Raw genomic sequence first — 18,702 nt, forward strand, 5'->3', positions numbered from 1 at the left:
CCCCCAGGCAGACAGACAGGCACAGCTCAGCGGTAGCGGGTTTATTCTCCTCGGGGCAGAGCGATTTTCGTGACGGGACGGGGCAGGCCCGCAGCGAGGGGCCGAGATGGAGGGCGGCCGTCCCGGCCTCAGATGGTGCAGTTGCTCTCTCCGAAGCGCCGGCACTTCATCACCTTCAGGTAGGTCTCCACCTTGTGCAGGTCCTTCTTGAAGCAGGAGAGCAGGCCGTAGTTCTTCAGCAGGGCGTCCTCGTTGCGCAGGTGGATGTCAAACTTGTCATAGGTGGGCTTGAGGATCTGTGGGCCCCGCGGGCTCCGGTCCTCCAGCTCCTGCAGGAGGGAAAGGGCCGGGGCTGAGCTGGCACCAGGGGCTCTTAGAAGTGGGGCAAGGAAGCAGGGTCTGGCCATAGCCACTGGAGAGCAGGAGGTCATGAGAGGGGTCAGTAATGCTATCTGTTCTTCCACTTTTCCAGTGACCAGAGCTTGAAGCCAGACCCAAGCCAGGTGCATCTGGAGCTGCAGTCCACCTCTCCTCCTGCCCCACTTTGCTCACCGGCTGGCTCGGTCGACAGAACCATTTTTTTTCAGTAAACAGGGTGGTAAAAGGGCTAACGTGTGATCATTGTCTGGTTTCTGTGTACTGCTTCCATTGCCCAAGCTTATATCAAACGGAGAGCAAAACCTGGAAATGCTACAGACTGCAGTCAGGACAGAAGATCTCTGTTTACTCTCAGTGCCTGACTTTTGTAGTTATTTAGGTGCTAGATGATGAAAATCATTGTCCAGACTGATGTCACATGGATACAGGTCTTGGGGCTCTAGCTGTGGTGATGCTGAGCAAATCTAAGATGGGATCCTGACAGACAATAAGTAATGTCATTTAAAATAACCAGGCCAAAAATAACCTTTCTGAAGAACATTCTCCAGCTGTCAGTTGTCTGCATGCTATGTTAATGTAAATGTAATATAAGGGAGAAACATCAGAGTATAGGCTTCCATCAGTACACGGGCTTATATGGGCTGTTTTTATAAAATGTCTTGAGTCTTGGAAGTCAGGATGCAGAACTCTGCAAAATATGGTTCACTTTTAAGGGTTTTGTGGGGAAATGGAGCAAACATCAGGTTTAACAGCAGGTTTAACCAATTGAGTATTCTTTGGTGCTGGGTTTGTAAAGACTGAGTCTAGACTGCTGTGATCTTCCTGGCCTGTGCTGCTATGAGTGGTTATGGCAGTGCTGTTAACGTCTGGTACAACTTTTCTCATGCTCCCAGTGATGAGTTGTGTGCAGTGGAGTGTTGTGATGTGACTATGTTAAAGTAAGCAAAGTCCAAAGGATGCCAATGGTCTTCGGAGTGGAAAGTGGGAAGGCTTCTCATGGTCTTTGGATCCTGTAGAAGACCCTGAGAGCTCAGTGCCCTGTGTCTAGGAGATCTCTGTTACTCTGTAATCATGCCACCTGCTGCAACTTACCCTCATCAAAGCTTGGATCCCTTCTTCCAGGTCCTTTAGTTTTTCAAACACTCTGTCTGAGGTGCCAAAAACCAGATTGTTTGTGAACACCTTGCTTAGGTATTGCACTGGGGTCAACCAGGACTGGATGAGAACCAGTGAAAACCGAAGAAGCTCCATATCCTGAAATTAAAAAAAAGGGTCAAAGGTGTGCAGGTGAGGTGTTCTGTAATATTACTTGTGTGTCTTGCTCCTTCTGAAACAGCCCAGAGGTGACCCATGGGTGTGCCACTGCTTCTGCAGCCGTGGCAAGTGTTAGAGACTGAGGAGCACCAGACATACATCCTGTTCTGACAACAGTTACTTTCTTTGGGGTGGGGGTATGATTTATAGTCTAACCCAAAAGTGTCTTTCTTTTTGCATGCAGGTGTAAATAGTAAAAGGGGAGAGGAGTGATACCTCAGCAAGCACTGAAGTGATCACAGATGGAAAACCTCTGTTCCTTAAACGAGTTCTGTGCTTGCCCAAGGGAGACAACTTACTGATTTCTGCTGGGCATCATCCTTCCCTGTGGGAGCTGGGATGGTTTCTGAGTAACAGAATGCCTGGGAATTCTTGTTGGCATGTCTCTGGTCCTCCGGAATATAGCTGCGTTCCTGTGGAGACATCCCAAATACACTCAGATATCTTGGCTGTGTGCTGGGAGAAGAGTGTTGCCTCTTTCCTCAAGCTGTCCTGACAGGTTGCTCTTTTCAAGAAAGAAATGTGAGACATGAAGTGTGTCTCTGTATAGGACTGGCAGTTAGGAAGCTGGAAATCACATTTTGGCACAGTAGCTACTGGACCTATAGGTCTTGCTTTCACTAAGCCAAAGTGCTGAGGTGAACACAGACCACATGGACTGCGTTCTGAGAAGCAGATGACCCCCTTGAACAGCTCTGGCCAAAGCAAACACCTTGTTCGAGCTCCTGGCCAAAGCAGAAGCTGGATAGTTTCAAGTCAGTGCCATAGGCTACCGTCACAGGAAAGTCTTGCAAAACTCCTTCTGCTCCCCACAGCTCTCAGGACTGGGTTTCTCTTTGAGGCAGCTGGCTCTGAGTGGTGGGTTTGGTTGCGGGCAGCTGTGGCCCTGAGGAGGATCGGGGTGGAGGCAGAGAGCTGTGAGGAGGAGACAGGCTGGTAGAGATCGGTTTTATCTCATTAAGACTCCTTTTTCCTCCTCAGGATCTGACAGGAGACACCAAAGCTGAAATGTATCAGTTTCTAGAAAATTGGACGGGGTGGGAAGCCGTGGTATGGTCCTGAAAACATCAGGTTAATGAGGAGATGCCCGCAGGCTGTGACACTTACGAACTCTTTGTATGTCTCTGCGGCCAGGAGGTGGAGGTGCTGAGCCCTCAGCACAGCGTTGGCAAACAGGTTGGAAAGGGGCATGGCTGGGAAGGTGGCAGCTTCTTGTGGCCACTGCAATCCAAGGGTGATCACAGTGATGAAGAGAGGAGAAAACCATGACCCTGCAGCAAAGTGGAGAGGAGTGGTGTTAACTGTCCTTCAGTGAGGGTGGCACCTGCATATTACTTCCTGGCCTCCTCTGCCTGTGCTAGCCCTAAAGAACGTCTTGTTTGTGTTCATACATGATCTTAGCCCTCCAGTGAAACCCCATTCCCTTTCCCTGGATGTGTCCTCGAGGCTTGTGCTGCTCCCAATGTTATAAGCAATGCTTTTCTGCTTTAAGAGTGATCGTTGCTCCATGAAAACTGCAGTGCACCCGTGTTGTTCCTTAACGTGTTCATGTTTTTCAGTAGGTCTTGCCTTCATGAATGGAGTATGATGCACCTGTCATTGCATGAGCAAACGGGATGGTGAGTACCAGGGGAGAGACTGGGAATAGCTCACTTTAGCCTTGTTTTACACCATGCTGCTGACATGAAACTGTCTGTCTGCCTTCACTAGGGTGAAAAGTGATTGCATTACCTGTGTTGTAACTGAAAACTGCTCTCTGGCACATACCTGTAGAATCCACTGATCCCTGACAAGCCTAAAGATTATTAACCCCTGGCATCTAACTCACACAAGTGGTCTCGGTAAGTACAGATGGACACAAAGTTAATCTCAAACAAGCACCCTTCAGTGGAGGAATGCCCTGGAACCTGTAGGACTTGGACATAAGCATTAGACATCATCCTGATCCCCATCTTAAGCCTTGAATGTGAGTCTTAATATCTCTGCCACTATTTATGTTAGTAATAGCTATTACTGCTCTGACTTGCATATATTTTCTTCTTGTTCTCCAGCCTATCCTTGCCTCTTGCCTTGAGCATTAAATGCCCCTTACATTTGCATTATTAGCATAATGAATACCGAGTCAATCCATGGTTAAAAGTCACACTGTTGGGAAAGCTATTCTTTTTCATTGATTTTTAAGTTGCCACATTTTAATTTAGGGCAGGCACTGAGCATACATAGGCCACAGTACCATCCTATCATAATATCCCATCACCCAAAGCACATAATCAGGATCATAGAATCATTCAGGTTGGAAAAGACCACTAAGACCATCTAGTCCAACCTTTAACCTGATACTGACAAGTCCACCATGAAAACATACTACTAACTTCAACATCTACATGTTTCTTGAAGACCTCCAGGGACAGTGACTCAACCACTTCCCTGGGCAGCCTATTCCAATGCCACACAATCCTTTCAGTAAAGAAATTTCTTCTAATATCCAACCTAAACCTCCCCTGGCACAACCTGAGGCCATGTCCCCTCATCTTACCACTTGGTGCTTGGGAGAAGAGCCCGATCCCCACCTTGCTACAACCTCCTTTAAGGTAATTGTAGGGTGTGATAGGGTCTCTCCTGAGCCACCTTTTCTCCAAGCTAAACAACCCCAGCTCCCACAGCTGCTCCTAATAAGACTTGTTCTCTAGACCCTTCACCAGCTTTGTTGCCCTTCTTTGGACACAATGCTGCCTGTAGCCGCATTGGCCATCCTTGTGAACTGAAATAAAGAAGAGTACCTGGAGCCATTTCTGCCTGGAGAGTTGCTCAGATGTTGCTTGAAAGTGAATGATTCTTCCTTTCATCTAGGCTGGTAATGTCAACTGTTGAGACACCCCTTATATAGTAGGGGGTCTGTTTAAAATGTATATATGTGTTCATGATCACAACAAACTCTCTATATCTTCTCCATGCATAAATGCACACGTGTTCGCAATGGTGCTACCTAATTGTAGTCATTTATACATAGATGGAAAGGTTGGGGAGGATGTTTGCCTAGGGATGAAATTAGTGCTGAATGATTTCTCCATATTCTGCTGTTTATTGCAAATAATGGTTTTATCATCATGGGAAGACCCACCCCAAATCAGATCAGTGCTTTTACATGGTGGAATTTCCCCACATAGGTAGAAAGTGCTCCTAATTTTCCTGCCTGCTCCAGGTAGGCTCTGGCCCACAGTTAACAGGGCTGACAAGCCAGTCTGGGAGACCTGACATAAAGCAAAAGAGATGCTTTCCCATTTATTGTTAGTGGGGGTAGAGCTGGATGGCTGTTGCATATTTCTGACACATAACTTCTGTCATGCTACCAAAATTTCAAAAATTCAACAAACAGTTTTTGTGGAAAAGGGATATTTTGAACAAGTTGATTTTTTTTTTGAAAATAACAATTTATGTTCCTTGAGGTAACGGTTTAATTTAAATTTTCAGCCAATGCATTATTTTACTTACATAAGACATTAAAAGCACCTGAGAACAAACATATTTTTTCCTCATGCAACAGCTCAAGCATTGAACTGCAAAAACAATTTGCAAAGCCCTGCTTTGGGAGAGGAGATACCAAACCCTGTCACAAAACAGCATGGCAGTTCCCAGCAGAGACAGAATAAGGTCCCTGGCTGGAGTCAGCTGGTTTGTCTGGCACAGGTTTGGTGAAGAGCTGTCACATGTAGGTGTGTTACTGGGTACCAGCCTGCCTGCTGCAAATCCAGGTTCCAAAGCTCTGGGAGGTTTCTCACATCCTCAGCTGGGCAAAGCTGTGAGAAGATCTGGTCTCAAGAGCTGCTTTCTGCTCTTGTCTGAGACAGGAATGAGAAATATCTCTGCATTGCGCAGAGGGCTGGTGTGGAAGGGAGGGAGAGGAGACGGGGAAGAGCAGAGGTCACAGCACACACCCTGCTTTTGAACAAGACAAGACTAGAACCTGGGATGGAGAGCTGTGTGTGTGTGGGTGCTTAAAGGACTTTTCCTTCCCCCCAGGGCACTGGGTGCCCCAAGCCCACCCTGTTTGTTTGGGGCCCTGTTTGCTCCCCAGTCGGGCAGTGCTCTGGCTCCCCGAGCCCCTGGGTTGGCCTGCCCCCCTGCTTTGGCTCCAGTTTCCATGAGGCAGCATCATCACGGGAGCAGAGGGTGCGAGAGCTCATTAATAAACACGCTGGGGAGAGCGTGATCTGTTCCGAGAAGCCCCTTGGTGTTCGCTCGCATGGTGGTGTCACGGAGTAAATGTCAGTCCCTAGAGAAAAGGGAACAGTGGGTCCTGCAGCTATCAGGTATCCGGTCACCCAATAGCCAGCAACATCTGGGTGTGTTTTTCTACTACAGATTGTGTTTAAATATGTCAATATTTGTCAGAGATGAGCAGAGCAGCAGCCCCGCCAGCCAGCACAGGCTCTGCTGCCTGCTCGCGATGATGCTCTACCACTGCAGCTAGATTAATACGGCACCTCGCACCAGATTGCTGCCCATCACTTGCTACCCTGCTGCCCCTCCAGCTCTGTTAGCAAAAGCACTGTGCTAAACCAGCAATTTTCATCTTAGAGCCAAGCACAGAGATGCCAGCATGTTCCAGGCTGTGCCCCTGAGGTCTGCTTTTTCTCCACTCACGTAATTTCTGTGCATTAAATGTGGCAGAAGCTTTGTGGAGATGGCAGTGCGTGGCTGAGATCCTGGGCTGGGCAAACACACGCCACTGGCACAATTACAGTTGCATAAGCAGCTTGCAAATATCAGCTTGGCATTTTTCTAGCTTCGAAGTGCCCACGTGTGCAAAGTAGAATATCATAAAGCAGCAGGAGGCTCAGTAGTTTCCAAGTTCCTTTTCTAATTTGAAAGAGAAAAAATCCTCCATTCTTTTCAGGGTGGTCCCAAGTCCACCCGCCTTGCCCTGTGGAGAAATGAAGCAACTTTCCTTGGAGGTGTGTGTACGCCCTGGCTCCTCCTGGTCCCCCAGGGGGGTTTTGTGCAGAGGTTCCCAGCTGGGGACCTGCAAACGGTGAATCCTGACTGAGGAGCCAGATGCTGGCCCACAGCCCAGGCTCTGTAGCTCCGTCGGTAACGAGATGGACGATAGAGGCTTTAAGTGGCGGTTGACTACCTTTGCTAGCTCACTACCCTGAAGGTAAATAGTCCTTTTCAGTTTGAATTGTGTGTGTGTGCGTTCTCTGGAGCCAGGACTGTTCAATTTCACCCAGCCTATTGGCAGATATCATGAGGCTGAAGGAGGTCCAGGACTGCAGCCCAGTGGGACTTGAAAACAACTGTCTGCCCAATCATACCTCAGTGGTGGGGATAAGAATCAGGATACAGAGCCTGGACTGTATATATTGAAATGTATTTAATTACACTGACTGCATTTTAAATACAAGCCTATTTCAATATAAAATTAAAACCCATCTCTGTACTCCCCAGAAACTAATCTAAGCAATTAAAGTAAAACCCTAGCAGTACAGAAATACTTATTTGCTTCTGGCGTTTTAAAGGAAGCTAAGGCCCTGGGCCAAGCGCCAAGCGGCAGAGCGGAACTGGGGTTGCCGAAACTGCTTTTGACATTGCTTCCTCTCCAGATGCAAAAAGCAAATTCTTCGTATTTCGAGTGATTTGGTTAAGTCAGTTGAGTGAGTTATTTACACAGAGCTGAGAAACCAGTTGGGAACTGGGAAGGCCGGAAAATTTGCCTTCCTCTCCCATTTTGTAACTGAAAACAAGGCACTGCGGGATGAGCCGTGCTAGTCCTAAAATCTTGGCAAACATGGAAACCAGGAATTCACTTCCCTCACTGTGAGTACTCCTTCAGTTAATCAAATTTCCAATAAGACATGTTTAAGTAACGTTTAAATACATGTATATGTAGCCAGTTTAGGATAGCTTATTTAACTAATAAAAAACAACTTTAAAATGCTGTATTTGTGCTATTTAGATTGAATCCCAGTTTTCCATTAAGCTGATTTACCAGTAAACAAGAACAAGCCTGTTCCCTATTTGCTCCTAATTTTACCCTAGGTTTTTTTTGCTGGCTGTCCGTGACTTGGGGAGGTCTCATCTTTCAGCCTCACAGTTGTTGTCACCCCCCTGATGCCCGTCACCCTGGTGTCCTGCCTTGTCCAGCTTCATCCTCTCAGACCCACCGTGATGGGCTCCCCATGCCTCTGGGGAAGCCCCGGCAGCGAAAACCCCGGTGTTGTGTGCCCAGCCAGCCCTGAGCCCTGTCACCCGCATGCCTGCTGCTGCTGTGCCAAAACAGTTTTTATTAACAGAAACAATTAGTGCCGTTCTGCTCCTCTCCAGATGTTTTCTATCTTTTCTTGCAAGAGCAGATGTAGCTGGAGCTCAGCTCTTTGCTCCTGGCATTGGGCCCTGTTCCTCCTGCTTCGGTTCCTGGCGGTTTTCGTCTCATCCCAAGCTCAGCACTGACGTCTTTGGGCCACGGTGGTCCCCCCATGAGCGCTCAGCCGGGGCTTCCAGCAGAGCCCACGGCTGCCCTTGACTCCACATCCCTGTTTGTGCTTGGGGCACTGAAGGGGTGAAATTTGGTTTCCAGCTGCCTGAGTGGAACCCACAGAAAGCTGCTTCTTGTTCCCAGACACCCCACAGACCCTAGCACCAGGGTTTTGATGGGGTGGCACCAGGACGTGGCACCAGGACACCCCTGGACTGGGCATGGCAGGACGCAGCTCGGATGCCTGGAACAGGAGGTGCAGGATGGGAATTTACCCATTCCTTTATTACGGCTTGAAAAAGCAGTCGTACACCTGTGTCCCCACACTTTAAATCTTTCCCATATGTTCTGAGGTTGCACTTGTCCCTCACCAAGGGGACGTCCTTCTGACACAGGCCAGCTCTTGCCTGGTGAGGAGCAAGCCCTGTGCAAGACCCTCCAGGTGGGGGCTGCCTCCCCAACCTTTCTGTAGTCTTTGGAGAGAACGAGGCAATTTCAGATGATCTTCCAGCTTGTATAACTTCCAGCTTGGCCTGCAGGGCACGTCTATGGTTGAGAGCTAAACAATGGCCCCAAATCTACTTATAGCACCCCCATGGTGCTGCTCACCTTGGCTCCACTGCCAGGAGTACAGGGCCCCCAGTGGGGTCTCACAGCCCACAAGGGTCCTTGCAGCGATCAAGTGTGGTCATTTCCTTCCAGGAGGTGGTGGACACAGAGGAGCCCCAGCACCCAGCACTGTACTGCCATTGTGTTGGCCACGCAGGAGCTCAGAGCATGATGTGGGGCTGCCTGGGGATCGGGGCTGCTGGCAACCTGGGGGCTGGGGTTGGCTCCTAATATCTACGTGGGCTTTAGGGGTTCAGCAGCGGGACAGTGAGAGCAGCAGCCGGGACAGGACAGTCTTGGGGGGGCGCAGCAAGCACCGAAGGGCAGCAAGACTCGAGCTCTGTGCAGGGCTGCTGGAGGCAGCTGGAGGTCCATGGTGGCAGATCGGGACCCGGGTGCCTGTCCCCACGGGGCACTGGCGCAGTGCTGGCAGGGAGCGTTGCCACCGGTGCCAGGCTGGTGGTGGGTGTGGGACCCCTCACTCCTCCCCTGGGTGTTCCCCGACTGTCCATTTGGCCTTCACGTCACGGAAAGGAGTGATGTCCTCATAGGTGGCCATCTGCTCCACCTCCAGACCCTGCGCCAAGAGGAAGGAGGTTGAGACATGGGAGGGGGACCCCCAAGTTGGGACCCATCTCCAGAGTGCTCCCCCAGGGATCAGGGCAGCTTCTGGAAGGGGAGATGGAGACAGATGGGTGAATGTGCTTAGAGTTTGGCTTGCGGTCTACAAGCTGCTCTATGGCCAAGGAGCAACGAACACTTGGGAGGAACATGCCCTGTGCGCCCTGCAAGGGCTGCTGTACCTAGCAGGCACCCAGCAAGGGCATAACTGGCTGTTTCAAGGCTCAGACTGATATTACAGAGGTATTTCTATAATTAATTGAGCATTACCTCATAGGTGTGGTCCTCCTCAGGGCTCTCTTTGCCTTCACCCTATAGAGAGGAGAGTCACAGTTTGGGTGTCACCAGCACTCCCACAATAGCTGGCGCAGCCTGCGCCAGGATCCTCCACCCCTCTCCCAAGGCCAGGCCCCACAGCCTCCACAGCTGAATATGGACAGTCCCCCCACTCCACTTTAGATGCTTTTTTTTTTTCAGGTAGCCATGTCCCCAAAACCGGTCCTTGCCCACCCCAGCCCCAGCAGTGCCCTCTCTGCCCTCTGCACTGCTGTGAGCACCGTGGCGGTGGAGTTGGGGACGTCCCCACCGCTGGCGATGCTGCCACTCACTTTGTCTAGGAAGAGGAGCATGGGGACGCTGATGAAGACGACCAGCAGGACGGACTGGATGATGATGATGGCATCTTTCAGGGTGTTTCTGCTCTGGATCTGCTGGATGTTGCTGTGACCTGGGAGCAGCAGCACAGAGAGAGCCCTGAGCCCAGTCTCCATGCCAGGCTCCCAGGGAACGGGGACGAGCTCGGCACGACCACGGGTTTGTGCAGGAGCAGAGGAGGGGACTGGGGCGATGTCTCTTGGAAAGGACCAGGGCATTGCAACCTCCTGAGACTGGCATCAGGGACCAGTTCTGGAATGGGACACCCTGGATAAGACCCACCACTGACCAGAACTGTGAAAAATGTGATTTTTTAGGGCAATGAACTTCCTGGGATGCATTTATATGGGATGGACATGCCAAGGCAAACCTGGGAGGTTGTCCCCCACACAAAAAACATCTGCCATGTGGTGGAGCACCTATGGCTGTGTCCGAAGGGGTCCCACCAGCACAGGAAAGGTGGGTGCCAGGAGTGTGATGTGGGCTTCACATGGAGGGGGGGAAGGAGGAAAAGTGCGTGGAGGTCACACACAAGCGGTGGAGGTGGCGGGGGGCTCCCACTCACCCATGACTCTGAGCTCTGTCCCGCACATATGCGGCCGCTTGTTCTCCGACGTGAGGTTCTTCATGTCACACACGTAGATGCCGTTGTCCTCGTATCTGATCCTGAAAATGGTGAAGTTGACCAAGTTTTCTTTCCTCTCGACGCTGAAGCGGGAGGTGCTCTGGTCCATCACATAGATCTGATCGCTGTCCTCCGACATCTTGTACCACCGCATGCTCTGGGGCTCTTGGGTGTAGCAGATGAAGTTGACGGGTGTGTTCCTCTTGGCCGCCACATAGCGCGGGTGCTGGTGCAGCTTTCGGCACACATTATCTGCCGGGGGAAAGGGGGGGCACATCAAGCCAACGTGCTTGTAATGGAGACTCATTTTTTGTGGAAGTGACTTCACTGGGACACTTTTTTGCTGCTCCCACCCATCTCTATATACATATGCCTTCTTAGCCCCAGCTTGGCTCCCAGATTACAGCCTGCACTGGCATGCATCATGGAGCCTTTGCCAAGACCCCCAGTTGGCTTCTCTCCCCATCACTTCTACTTATTTATTTATTTATATGTTTATTTTCTCTATTTTGTGTTTTGCCTGCTTTCACGTCCCAGAGCTGGGACTTGTTTGGGTGGCAAAGCTCTTGCTCAGCATCCTGGGGGTGGGAATGGCACAAGTGTTGTGTGCACAAGCCCATCACCTCTATCACCTGGTCATGAGCCATGGCCCGATCACCCAAGGCACTCTGCAAATGCTGAGTTAAAATGCTCTTGTCCTTAGGAAAAACAAAATGGATCTGCCTTTGCAGAGGGAGAGCAGGGGAGGGAGATGCCCCGGAGGAGGTTGCAGCCTGGGAAGGGCTCTGGGGACATCCGTGGCTCTGCTGGGGCTGGCAGCCTCATGGCACAGCCAGGGGGTTGGGAGGGACACTGGGGACATAGGGAAAAGCCCAGCTGGTCTGAGATGTTACCTGTGCTGTTACTGGTGCTGTTCCCGGCTGCTGAGATCCCACCTGCAAGACAGGAGAAGGGGCCTGAGACACTGGGCCAAGGGCTCCTGTAGGAGAAGCCCACTGAGGACATCCCAGATGGGATGGCATGCGTTGTGGGTACTTCATACCCTCCCCATTTGGGGCAGTGAGCTCAGGAGCATCAACCAGATCCCACTCAGAAGCCATTTGAACACAAGCACTCCTATTTCCACCCCCTCTCCTGAATAAAGTAAGCTGCTTTCTGGTTGACAACACAGTGAAACCTGCCTTTGCTATTAAAATGGGCTGGGCTGGGGCGAGGAGCCCGGTGCCCCGCGGGTGCCCAGTTCCTCTTGCTGCAGCTGGGCAGGAAGCTCCAGCCCTGTTTGCCGCGCCGCTTCAGCGCCCAGCTCCATCCGCTTGGTGAGCATTCGCCAAGCCCTGCTGCAGGGCAGCTGGCACGGAGGTGGGGGCTGCACCACCTCCAGCGTGCTGGGGCTTCTACAGGGCTCCCAGAAGAAGAGAATAATAATAATAAGAACAAGAAGCCATTTCCCCAGCCTGAGCTTTGCCCCCACACTTTGCTGCCCCGCTGCAGACCTTCCCCCCGATGAGCAGCATGGTGGGGACTTGCTGGCTCCGGAGACTTTCCTGAGACCAGGCTGCCCAGTCTGTCTCCAGTGCCTGCCCCCCCTGCAGACAAATTCTTCCTTCTGGCCTCATTTCATTTTACACTGCAGAGATGCCCCTTGTCCAGCCTGTGCGCTGGGTTCGTGTCCCTGCCACCTGCAGCTGGGGCTTTGCTCTCTGAGCTCTGCTGCTGTTTCTGAATGACGACCAAGCTGGCTCCTCACCTTGCAGCTCTCAGACCCTCCAAAGGCAAGATTTCCATCGCATCCACAAGCAGTTCGAGCTTTCCCCACCTTCTCTGAAGCCACCCTGAGAGTAAGGATGAACCCTTGCCACATCAAATCTGTGCTGGGCTCGGGTGGCTACCCAACAGCAGCCCTTTACACGATTTTCCTCCAAGGGCACACGTTCCCCAGACTGAAGACGAGGGTGGGGGCTGATGCAGGGTTTGTGGGTGCCCCTGCAATCAAGGAGGGGGAGGAAGTGGACAGAAGCCATGTCCTGGGTTGAATGGCTGCTTCTCCGTGGGGATTCAAAGGGAACAGCATAGCAATGTTCACACTGACCACCCAGGTCAACCCCAGAAGCCTTTTTCCTCCCATTTCTCCTCCACTCTTGGACACGCAGCCCTGTGCAGCAAAGGCAGGTGGCTTGGCCCTGGCCTCAGCGATGTGCTGACCCCAGCTTGCTCCCATCCTCCAGCCTCCAAGAACAATAAATGGTGAAGAAAACCCTTCTTTCCTGCCACCTCAGCCATGAAGGCTCTGCACCCCCTCGGCACCAGGCTCCCCAGCTCCCTTGGTCCCAGATGCCCACCAGCTCCTGTGCCCTGTCTCAGCCCCGCACTCTCCCCATCACCTCAGGGGCTGGTTTCATGCAAAAGCACGTAACTTGCAAAGTTTAATTTATTTAAAGCCAGACATGGATGGAGTCCCTCAATGCACAGAGCAAGGGACACATGCCAGTGTGCATGCTTTCTTGCTCCTTCAACCCTCTACAATGCAAAGCCCGCGTTGGATGCCTACCTGCAGCCAGGGCCATCAGCCACAGGTTTGCCTGGAGCACCCAGAGCCTCCTGCAGAAATCAGCCATTTTTTCACCTCAAACAACAGGGAAGCATCCAGTTTCTGATCCTTGCTTCTGCAAAAACACCACGGCTGCTCAGACCAGCTTGGCCTTTGCACCTAAAAATGGCAAAGCTGCTGCTACGCAAGACGGCGTCTTTCCTGCTCATGTAAATCGGCCGTGGTGGGGATTTTCCCTGGGGCTGGTTTTGAATGCGGCGCAGACGCCGGGGCAGCCATTGCTGTGCCCGCCCTTGCCTTGTCCAGCCTCGTGTCCTCAGGCCGTGCTCGCCATGGCAGAGTTATTTGAGGGAGGGGACCGAGACCCGGGGCTCTGCACCCCCGGTGGAGGTGAGCCTGTCCATGGAGCGCTCGGCGACTCCACAGCTGGGCTGGCAGACGTGCAGCACAGGGAGGGGGGTGCTGGCACCGGCCCTGCTCCGTATCATGGGGCAGGGGATGGGGTTACCCCAGGTGAGGCAGGATCACACCCCAGCTCCCTAACAGCACGGACTCTGCCCTGCAGGAGATGGGGAACGCAGCCACAGGCAGTGGTGGGGGCTGGACCAGTGGCTGCGAGGTCAGAGCAGCACACGAAGCACGGGAAGGAGGCGGGTTGTGGGTTTCTCCTGCTCGCTGCAGGGTTCGGTGGCATCAGTGCACAGCTCCTGTCCCCAGCACCTCAAAGAGTCCCCAGGGCTGCCCATCCGGGGAAGGGCGAAGCCTAGACAGCATGTCCAAGACACAGAGCCCCCTCCTTGGGCGCTCACCATGCCTGGTCCTTCTCTGCAGCATGATTGCCATGACCAAGACCCTTCCTCCTGCGTCCTTTGGGCACAGCCACCACAAGTGGCACCCAAGCTGTGGCCTGGCCCCATCTCTCTGGCACAGAGATGCAGTTCCCCCTCACACTGTGCCATAGCACCTCTCCAACCGCCGTGCTCTGCGAGCTACGGGTGAGCACTGAACTGTAACTCCATCTGAAAAACACCTTGGGGTACTTTTGCCAGCCGGGTTGGTCCCCAGAGCCCAGCTCTGTCTTCTTGGGGCCTCCCCAAACCTCCACTTTCTGCAGGTCGTTTCTTTTTTGCCGTTTCTGAGCATCCGGCAGCTGCTGGGAGCTGGCCCAAGTCTCACCTTGAGGGCAAGGGGGTGTGAGCTGAGCCAGAGCAGAAATAAAGGTTTCCAGAGAAACTGTGGCCCCAGGGAAAGAGATGATGGGAGAGGTGCCTTCTTGCAGAAGAGCAGCCAGGCTGTGCTGGGCACAGAGCTGTACACTGGGGCACCCTTGGTATTGCTGCTAAAACTAAGCCTGGCTGTGATGTCCTGGCAAGCCAGCAGCGACGGAGATGCCCAGGAGCTGGGACAGCACAGGAGAGATTTGGTAATCAGCCCCTGGGGCTGGATAAGGGAGCTGCAATAAGCAATGCAAGGAAGGCCAGCAGCTGCTCCCCGGGCTGGAGGTGCCTGGGAGAGACCCGATGGTCCCATGAGGAAGGTCCTGTGTCCCCACAGCGGGTGGTGGGATGAGCACAGGGCACAGCTGAGCCATGGCCAGGCAGCTGCACCCTTCACCAGCCCGTTCTTATTCATGGCAGCTTGTGTTTCACTGCCGTCCTTCCTGCCACCGCAGGGGGATGGGGACACGGGGGCTGTGCCACCTCCTCCCTCCATCCTGCTGCCTGCGTGGGTGCTGTGATGTGTCCCACTTGAATTACACCAGTCCTGGCACGAGCTGTTCTAGGGAGAGAGAAAACAACGGTGAGGCTGTGCTGTGGCCCCTGGGGACATCAGCAGGTCCTGGAGGTCACTCCCAGCTCAGCCTCTGGCCGTGCATCAGCACAGAAACGTTCTTCACCCTCCTCCGTGTGATGCTGACCTGCTCCCATGCAGCCAGTGGGGCAGGTTTGGCTGCATAGAGCCCAGTATCAGGCACCTCCTCCAAGTCTTCCCTTCTCCTTGGCTGAAGCGACAGCAGCGTCTCCTATAGCTGGGGCTCATTGCTGGGGGAGGCAGCAAGGAGCCCATGGGATGCATCCACGAGCAGAGCAGAAGCTCTGGAGACTGGGCTGGAGGTGCTGGGGGGAGCTTTCATCTTGGGAGGTCTCTTGAGGAAAATGGGACCCCACTGGGGGTCCTGCAGAGGATGGTGTGTCCAGAGGCTCCCTGGAGGGAGCAGGTATTTATGACTGGGGCAGTTGATTTCCCCCTCCCAGAGGTATGGAAAACACTTCCTCCCCTAATGCACACCTACACATTTGGTATTGTAACAATCGACCATTACGGTTGTTTATTTTAAGAAATGTACAAAGAAAAAGGGCTTTAGCTCACACAAACTCTGCTCTTTGGCATTTTTCCATCACCGACGACACGTACGTACAAGCAGCATTGATCGTGAACCACAACCTGGGCTGGAAAAAGCTGTGCCATGGATGCTTCCCATGCAAAGGCAATTTAAAGCAGCATGCCACACTGTAAGAAGCTCAGGCTCCTGTTCCAGGGAGCGTCACCCTATGCACATGGATATGGAAGCACAACGTGGTGTGATGCAGTGGGCAGAGCGGCCCCGGCTCTGCCACCTGGCCAAAAGCACATGGGCGCAAGCGAGCTCCACGGGGTGCCATAAGGCATCTGCAACAGCTCCGAGCCAAAACCAGCCCAAGGGAGAAGAAATATTATTAATAATTAAAAACAAAACAAAACAAAACAGAAGAGAAGAAGAAAAAAAAGACAGACCCTTTGGCTTCAAGCAGCAGCCCTTGTTTTAACTGGAAGTTTTGGTTCATGGTTGTTTCGATCTTAAGAGTGTTTTCCCTTTTGTAGAAAGAAGGCAGTCCAGAGATTAACCGGGACACCTACAGGACCATTGACAGGACCTTCCCCCGGGACAACCCCTCTCCGTGAGATGTTTCCTGGTGAGGATCCTCCTGGCCCCAGGGCTCTGCAGGCACCACGGCACCACCAGGCGCAGGGGCAGCTCTGGAGCCCTGGCAGAGTGAAGGATGCCCTGCCCGAGTATTGAGTAGTTTGGAGAATTTACACCCACCTGCCACCCCTCTTGAGCGTTCCTGGGTAGGAGCATTCACTGTGTTAAGGCCCTGGCACTTGGTAGCTGATGGGATTTATGGGACCCCATTGAGCGACTCAATGCAAAGACCACTCCCTACTCCCTGGGGAGGTGTCTCATTAGCTAAGGCTAGTTTCCGCTAGCTGTGGGGCTCGAAGAAAAATGCTCAAGGTGTTTTTTTTGTTACAGGGAACTTCTGGAGGAGGTCCTCCAAATGCTACCTAGGTCCATTGCTTTCCTGCCACAAAATCTGGATGGAACGGGAAAACAGAAGGGAAGCATGAATATAAATACAGTTTACATTCGTACCATGGAGACCTGAATGATTTATGATTTCAGTGTATATTCAGAGACCTTTAAAATATGATATTTAACCCTGAGAACATATCTGCAGATGCTTTGTTTTGGCTATGAAAACAAATCTTTAAGACATAATTGCACTTTCTCTGTATATAATAAAAATCCATAAAGCTTATTAAAATATCCAAAAGAAAGGTGCTACTTTAAGACATTGGAGATTTATATGTTCACAAAACCTTTCTGTAATTATTCTTAATATTATTTCACTTGGCTCATCTTTCACTGGTTACTTGGCTGCACTCTGGAAGAATAATAGAAAGAAAATATCTTAATTGTGAAATAATATTAATAAACAATTACTTTAAGTACAAGGACAGCCATCCTCATTTGTTAATGTCTGAAAAACATCGTTACCATGATTAGATCATTTCAAAACTAAAATGTTTCTCTTTCACCAACAATAGAGAGATTTCACATTTCAATCTCATAAGAAAAATATTAAGCCCTTTGCAAGTGCAGTGAGATAAGAAAACCAGGATCAGTAAGAGATCCTGCCCAGAAAGTTAAGGTGTCTGCTTGAAATATCTGAAATTATCTCAACATCTGAGATCTATTGATCTGAACATGGAAGATTTCTGAAGAGGAGATACAAATGGAGTCTTTTCAGGCTGGGTGATGCCACGAGATGGAAATTGCTCCCCGTTACACAAGCGACTCCTTCACAACGCGTTTCCCATCCCACACTTTCGCTTCACCAGGAGCATCTTGAGTCTCTGAGCCTGGCACAGGTGCAAGGCTAAAGGCTGGGGCTGTCTCCACGTCTGTCCCACTGTTCCCATACATCTCATGCATTTTGGTTGCGATCAGACCTTCCTTCTCGGGTGCGTCCTCTCTCAGGGCGTCTTCGTCCTTACTGTGCCTGTACATGTAGGAGGCTTGCTTCACCGAGCGCCTCAGGAGGTACCTCCGGAAAGCCCTCTGGATTTTTGTAGCACACACTTCCTCGTGCTTCCTTTTCAGAGTGGTGGTGATGGGTTCGTAGGAAACCTTCGAGGGGTTTGCAGCCATGAACTTCTCCTCCATGGTGGCCTTCAGGGCATCCATCTCTCCCGAGTCTCCGAGCACTTCCTTTGTCAGGGCAAAGAGAATATCCAGACAGTGGATTTTGTCCCCAGCAACCATTGGTAGATCCATGGTGATCAGCTTGATCTTGTTTGGCTTAGGAATTTTGAGCGGCTCCTGCAAGGTGTCCACAAAGTCAGACAAGGTGCTGTACGCGATGAACTGGGTGGCATCCGGGTCAAACTTCTCCCATGTTTCATAAAACATTTCAAAATCATCTTCACAGAGCGGCTCACTGCTCTCCTCCGTGGCCACGTTGAAATTCTCTAGGATGATGGCAATGTACATGTTCACCACAATAAGAAAGGAAATGATGATGTAGCTGCAGAAGAAGAAGATGCCAATGGACGGATTGCCACAGTTCCCTTTTACCGAACTGCCAGGGTTCTCCAGTTCAGGGTCGCAGTCGGGGGGGGCGCTGTTGAGGATGGGGCTGAGCAGACCATCCCATCCGGCCGAAGTGGTGATCTGGAAGAGGCAGATGATGCTGTTCCCAAAAGTTTCAAAGTTGAAGATGTCATCGATCCCTGCCTCTTTCTTTACGTAGGCGAAGTTGGACATCCCAAAGATGGAGTAGATGAACATGACGAGGAACAGCAGGAGGCCGATGTTGAAGAGGGCAGGCAGGGACATCATCAGAGCAAACAGGAGAGTCCGGATGCCTTTTGCTCCTCGGATCAGCCGGAGGACACGGCCAATTCTCGCCAGCCTGATGACCCTGAAGAGCGTGGGTGATACGAAGTACTTCTCTATGATGTCCGAGAGGACAATGCCTGCAAAGGGATGAAAATGAACTGAGTTTGCTGTGCTCTGCAGCTGACAGAGGGGGGCCAAGTGGAGTTTCTCCATCATCTACCAGGGCTAGGATGAGGCCAGCCCCAAGGGCACACAGTTCTCTCAGTTCCTCTGGCAGTAAAGGGAACATATTAAAATCTCTGAGTGCAGAGCCA

The 18,702-nt window shown here is 51.7% G+C and overlaps 3 protein-coding genes across 10 annotated transcripts in view; all 3 read right to left on the bottom strand.

Annotated features, from left to right (window-relative positions):
• Positions 1-26: 26 nt before the first annotated feature.
• LOC118178727 (somatotropin) lies at positions 27-3,457 on the bottom strand. The gene is made up of 5 exons (XM_035347474.1): positions 3,424-3,457; positions 2,800-2,963; positions 1,992-2,105; positions 1,471-1,632; positions 27-329 (listed from the first exon to the last, which is right to left on the bottom strand). The coding sequence occupies exons 1-5, from the start codon at positions 3,455-3,457 to the stop codon at positions 129-131; spliced, it is 675 nt and encodes a 224-aa protein (XP_035203365.1). The 3' UTR covers positions 27-128.
• A 5,057-nt stretch (positions 3,458-8,514) lies between these two features.
• On the bottom strand, positions 8,515-13,368 carry CD79B (CD79b molecule). Its single transcript, XM_035347444.1, has 6 exons — positions 13,225-13,368; positions 11,570-11,611; positions 10,617-10,928; positions 10,006-10,124; positions 9,668-9,709; positions 8,515-9,353 (listed from the first exon to the last, which is right to left on the bottom strand). Exons 1-6 carry the CDS (start codon positions 13,289-13,291, stop codon positions 9,255-9,257), a joined length of 681 nt encoding a protein of 226 aa, XP_035203335.1. The 5' UTR covers positions 13,292-13,368; the 3' UTR covers positions 8,515-9,254.
• Positions 13,369-16,655: 3,287 nt separating this feature from the next.
• The window catches only part of SCN4A (sodium voltage-gated channel alpha subunit 4), a 48,970-nt gene continuing 46,923 nt past the window's right edge, over positions 16,656-18,702 (bottom strand). For 7 of the 8 annotated variants that reach the window (XM_035347432.1, XM_035347431.1, XM_035347428.1 and 4 more), the window contains one exon: positions 16,656-18,525. In XM_035347432.1, coding sequence (XP_035203323.1) covers positions 17,333-18,525 — 1,193 coding nt within the window. In that variant the 3' untranslated portion in view covers positions 16,656-17,332. The remainder of the gene's footprint in view (positions 18,526-18,702) is intronic. The other variant, XR_004756271.1, reaches the window with a different exon arrangement.

Source organism: Oxyura jamaicensis, chromosome 27, assembly GCF_011077185.1.
Source record: "Oxyura jamaicensis isolate SHBP4307 breed ruddy duck chromosome 27, BPBGC_Ojam_1.0, whole genome shotgun sequence".
NCBI lineage: Eukaryota > Metazoa > Chordata > Aves > Anseriformes > Anatidae > Oxyura > Oxyura jamaicensis.

What these genes read in the sequence shown, in the direction of transcription:
- LOC118178727 (XM_035347474.1), bottom strand. Translation starts at nt 3,457, where the DNA reads ATGTGCCAGAGAGCAGTTTTCAGTTACAACACAG. An exon ending in AGTTTTCAGTTACAACACAG is followed by an intron (nt 2,964 to 3,423) that starts GTAATGCAATCA and finishes ACTTTGCTGCAG; the next exon opens with GGTCATGGTTTTCTCCTCTC. An exon ending in CAGAGACATACAAAGAGTTC is followed by an intron (nt 2,106 to 2,799) that starts GTAAGTGTCACA and finishes ATGTCTCCACAG; the next exon opens with GAACGCAGCTATATTCCGGA.
- CD79B (XM_035347444.1), bottom strand. Translation starts at nt 13,291, where the DNA reads ATGGCTGATTTCTGCAGGAGGCTCTGGGTGCTCCAGGCAAACCTGTGG. An exon ending in CAGCACCAGTAACAGCACAG is followed by an intron (nt 10,929 to 11,569) that starts GTAACATCTCAG and finishes TTCCCCCGGCAG; the next exon opens with ATAATGTGTGCCGAAAGCTG. An exon ending in AGGAGGACCACACCTATGAG is followed by an intron (nt 9,354 to 9,667) that starts GTAATGCTCAAT and finishes CTCTTGGCGCAG; the next exon opens with GGTCTGGAGGTGGAGCAGAT.